Source organism: Malania oleifera, chromosome 2 (genome assembly GCF_029873635.1).
Source record: "Malania oleifera isolate guangnan ecotype guangnan chromosome 2, ASM2987363v1, whole genome shotgun sequence".
NCBI classification, from domain to species: Eukaryota; Viridiplantae; Streptophyta; class Magnoliopsida; order Santalales; family Ximeniaceae; genus Malania; species Malania oleifera.
In genome coordinates, this window is record NC_080418.1 from 132,584,451 (window position 1) to 132,589,402 (window position 4,952).

Genomic DNA, 4,952 nt, shown 5'->3' on the forward strand with positions numbered 1-4,952 from the left:
TTAAATTTTAAATTTTAAATTTCTAGTAAACCAGTTTTTTATAGGTGATAAAAATAAAAATAATAATTTAGATTTGAAGAAACTAATTAAAAAACCAAGGTTATTTATTTTTTGGAAATTATTTAAGATAACTTCGGTTTATGTAATTACTTCCATTCGTTCGATGCCCTTTGGCTTGCCATATGCCAGAATGCAAGATCTATATTATTATAGATTACAGTAAAAGAAGGTTCGGCAAGGCTCCAAACTTTGAATCTTACTTTAAAATTTTTTGAGCTTTTTAAAAATTTTTAGTTAAATTGAAGGTATCAAGGTTAATTTCCTAAAAAAAATGTTTTTTTAGTGAGAAAAGATGAAGTTAAATAAAAAAATAATAATAATGAATAATCTGAAGAAGTTGTATTTCAAATGGCAAAAATATCTTAACAAGCTACATTTCATTTTTTTATTTTGAAAAAAAAAAATCTCAAGAGGCTCTATGAGATATGCTTAAACAAAAAATGATAAGTTTGTTGGAGATTACGAATAATTATCCTTGAAAATCTCAAATTTTAAATTTTATACTTCAAAAGATTAGTGTCTATAAATAGGAGGGAGTTGTCATTCAAAATTAGTAAAGTAGATTTTATGCGAGTTGTGTTATTTATTATGAAAATTTTTTAATTAGTAGTTTGATATGGCAGGATTAAATTTTTGATTTACTTTTTTGGTGAACCCGATCTCACCACTTGTTACCTTGCGAAAAATGACTTTTTATTTTTTTATTTTTTTATTTGAGAAAATGTAAGATTCATTATGAAACTAGTGTATTTCTATATTCTCTCATGCTTCTTGCTTGGGAGTTGTTTTTCTCTTTGAATAAATTGCAGTACTTTTAAAAAAAAATTACGGTATTTTAAATTATATTTATTCTAATTACACATACACTTGAAGTCAAAATTACTTCATATATCACAAACAAAATTGTTGAGATTTTTTTCTAGTGATACAACATATAATATCAATTCAACATTATATATGCATAAACAATTTCATTAAAATTCAATAATGTTTTTATATTTAATTAGGATGACAAAAAAGAACTGTATTAAAATACAATTACTCTCCTTAACTTTGTAAGCATAGGCAAGTGAAATATATATATATATTCTTATGGATACAAAATTGTAGGAAGGCCAAGAACAAGAAAACAACAATGCAATAAAAACAGTGAGTAGTCAACAAATCATCAACAAAAAATTTTTTTTTTGAAGAGAACGCAAACAGTAGATTGCCAAAGCAGCTGAGTCGGCTACTGAGAACTTGATGTTGTTCATTAACCATATGATATCTAATCATGAATGTTTAAGTGAAAATATTACCTTAAGACATGGCTAGATGTCACGAGTCAAACTTATTTAGAACATTAGGGTTTAGGATTTTAGGGTTTAGGTTTTATATTTTGAGTATGTATAAGACTTAGTGTGAAAAGGAAGTAACATCTCGGGCAAATTTATGTTTCCTAGTGTTAGATCTAATATAGCATACAAAACTCTTTACGGGACAATGAATTTTCATTAATCTTATAAAATTCACTAACATTTGTTAAATGTGTTTAGACTACTTACCTCTCATGCTAAAATGTTACAATTTGCAACTGGAATGACCATTAAGCAACTTGTTTAAAATGTGGTTTATAATTTATTTATTTTTCTGATAACCTAGGGAGTTTATCCACTCTTACGCCACTTCGGACACTATAGTGCGTCCACCTATTGACGCACCCTTAGTAATTCACTAGGGTGAGAATCGAATCCGTGACCTTAGGGTCACTAAAGTCACAAGCCGCCCTTACTAGAAACTTTTTTTTTTTTTTGAGAAAATGTAAGATTCATTATGGAACTAGTGTATTTCCATATTCTCACATGCGTCTTACTTGGGAGTTGTTTTTCTCTTTGAATAAATTGCAGTACTTTAAAAAAAAAAATTATTTAGCTGCAGGTGGACGCTAATCTTCCTAGGGTAGAAACTCAGCTAGTTTATTTATTAATTTATTTTTATCAGTTTGCATCGGGCTGAAGATGAAGAAATCTTAAGAAACTAAGAATAGATCAGAACATGCATGTGGTCGATCATCAACATATAAGAAATACAAATAATCATTAACATCTAAAACTTCAGTTTCCTGGATACAAGACTCTAGTACTTTTGCTCTACAATTAACCAACTGATCATCATCCATCTCTGTGCATCTTATATGATCATCAGTTCAGAAATTTTTTTTTTTAAAAAAACAAAAAAAGACACATAACTAAAACTAACTGATTTGGATAGAAAAATTAATATAGATAAACTGTTCAGTTCAACATCTCTCCTTCTCCTTCTTCTTCTTCCTTCACAACAGGAAGCTCATTCAGATCAAAAGGGAATATTTTGGCACTGTCCCCCTTACCATCACCACTACTACTACTATCACTTTTCCCTGTCAAGCAGCAGCTCCCTGGGCTGTTCTCTTGGCTGCTCTTGATCAGCTCGTCTCCGGCGAGGCTACACCAGGGAATTTGGGCTTCCTTCAGCGCCCTCAACCGGCCCTCATCCGTACTGGGTTCTTCGGGTTCAGTAGTAGTAGTAGTAGTACCTTTTCTGTGGCTTGTTCTATGTCCCCCCAAGGCCTGAGGATTGGAAAAGGACTTGCCACAGTCTCTGCACTCATACTGCTTCTTCTCAATTGGGAACACTACTTCTGTTTTCAGCTTCTTAATCAGTCCTGTTCCATTGCACAAAGCTTGATCTTTTTCCGCCGGATTAGCTTTAGCTCTAAAGTCGGAAACTTTTCTCTTGCTTTTGGAAGAAGACGAAGAAGCGAGGATGTAGTTCGCCACGGTCACCAAAAAAGAGAGAACGGAACTTTCCGGAGCACTCCGCAACTTCGACGGAGAAGAAGGAATTACAGAATTCCTCTCAGTTGAAGTCGCTATTCCGGTGCCTCCCCTCTTGGCAGTCCTAGACCATCCGGGCAGAGGCTGCGCCATAAACCCTCGTTCGTCGGAATCGATTGCCGGGTCTTCCTTGGACTGATCGGCGGTAAGGTCTTCTCCGGCGTCTGGGTTGGGGGCGGCCGCGCCCGGAGAAGGCTTGTCCTCTGCCACGGGCGACCACGGGGGTCTAATCCCTCTCCAGCTCCTCTCCGGGTGCGTCCTCATGTGACCGAAAAGGGATTTCGGTGAACGGAAACTTCTGTTGCAGACGAAGCAAACATTCCCGCCGTCATCAGCGGATTTTTTGGCGCCGCTGTGGTTCTCTTCCCGGCGAATCTTCTTGTGGTTGCCGACGCCGGAGACCGGAACTCGGGCGCCGCCCTCACCCTGATTGTTCCCAGGTTGGGCAGCCATTAACGATCGCCAAAACCCAAAACCCAGCTCAGAAAATTAATGAGAGAGAGAGTGAGAGTTAGAGAGAGATTTGGGGTTTTATATAAAATTAAAATACGTTTTAATCAAAAGGTATCTGTTCAATATTTAAATTTTTTTAAAAAATAAATTTTAACTAATTATCTATAATGCAAGATTTTAAAATATTTAAATTATCTATAAATTATAACTAATTATCTATAATGCAATATTTTAAAATATTTAAATTATCTATAAATTTTAACTAATTAGGGTCTTTCTATCTTATAAATATATAATATATATATATATATATGTATGTATGTATGTATCTGTGTGCGCGCATGTGCATATGCATTGTGTTTTGAAGGATTTTATATACCATTTAATTAGTTTTATTATCAAATATTTTAAATTCTAGATGTAGCATATGGATAATGAGCTTTGAGCCTCCTAACTAGAAAAAATAAAATTTTATATTTTAATTTCTTAAGTGAGAGCATTTAAACTTAAACGGAGCTCATCCAATTTAAATCATTCAGTGTTTTGAATAGATTTTTAAAGATACATAGTGGATCAAATATAAAATCTCGAGTAGCAATTCACTAGTAGCTAGAGAGCTAGCTAGTGCTAAGCATGAATTTATAATACAATCTCTAAACTATATAATATTCTAAATCTATAGTTTAATCAATTCATTATAGAATTCTAATATAAATAAAATTCTTATACTAAAATTGAAAATTAATATTTTAAAAAATTGTCTTAAGTGGCTATTGAAATTGATGAATTAAAATTATACAAAAATATTTAAATATTTGATAGTAAAATATATACAAAGAGCTCAACTTTAACTCTCAAAAAGACATAATTTATGATATTAAGAAATGTTTCATTTTTTTTTCCATTTCAAGTAACCGAGTTAAATGTTTTAGAATTTTTTTTTTACATGAACCCAATAACAATTTTATATGAAAATTGTGTCAAGACTACTAATATTTTTATTATATTAAAATTTTATAATCAATTATTTTAGTGTGCTTTAAAAATCTTGTTAATGGAATGTAATTTATTCACTCTATCAATGAGTTTAAAAAGGAGGGGCTTATAATTTTTAAAATTATTTTGCAATTAATTAACTTTTTTAATTAAAAAAAGGATGGGCTTATATATTTTTATTTTTTTTTCAATAAAGTGACCGTGTTAGTTTTTTTAGGAAACAATTTTTATTGGCCAATAATTTTTTAAAAATAATTTTGAAATTAATTACAATTTTCTTTATTAAAGTAAGGGACCATTTAATCATAATTACATGTAATTTGTCTTTATTACATGTAATTATGATTAAATGTTGGATTAGTTTGGATCACTCCTATTTTGACTTTTGTTTACATAAAAAAATTATCATAAATAGATTAAGAATATACAACTAAGAGAATAAGACATTTCCTTAACAATGTCTACAAAAATTTAGACAACAAAATAAAAATAAAAAATAAAAAAACTAAAACATAAAAAAAACTAAAAAATAAAAACAATAGGTGCAAACTAACAATTATCATAAAAGCCTCGAATTATCTAAAG

At 30.9% G+C, this 4,952-nt stretch overlaps 1 protein-coding gene across 1 annotated transcript; it reads right to left on the reverse strand.

Annotated features, from left to right (window-relative positions):
- Positions 1–2,336: 2,336 nt before the first annotated feature.
- Positions 2,337–3,371, reverse strand: LOC131148381 (zinc finger protein ZAT9-like). Its single transcript, XM_058098092.1, has one exon. It carries the CDS (start codon positions 3,369–3,371, stop codon positions 2,337–2,339), a length of 1,035 nt encoding a protein of 344 aa, XP_057954075.1.
- Positions 3,372–4,952: the final 1,581 nt, after the last annotated feature.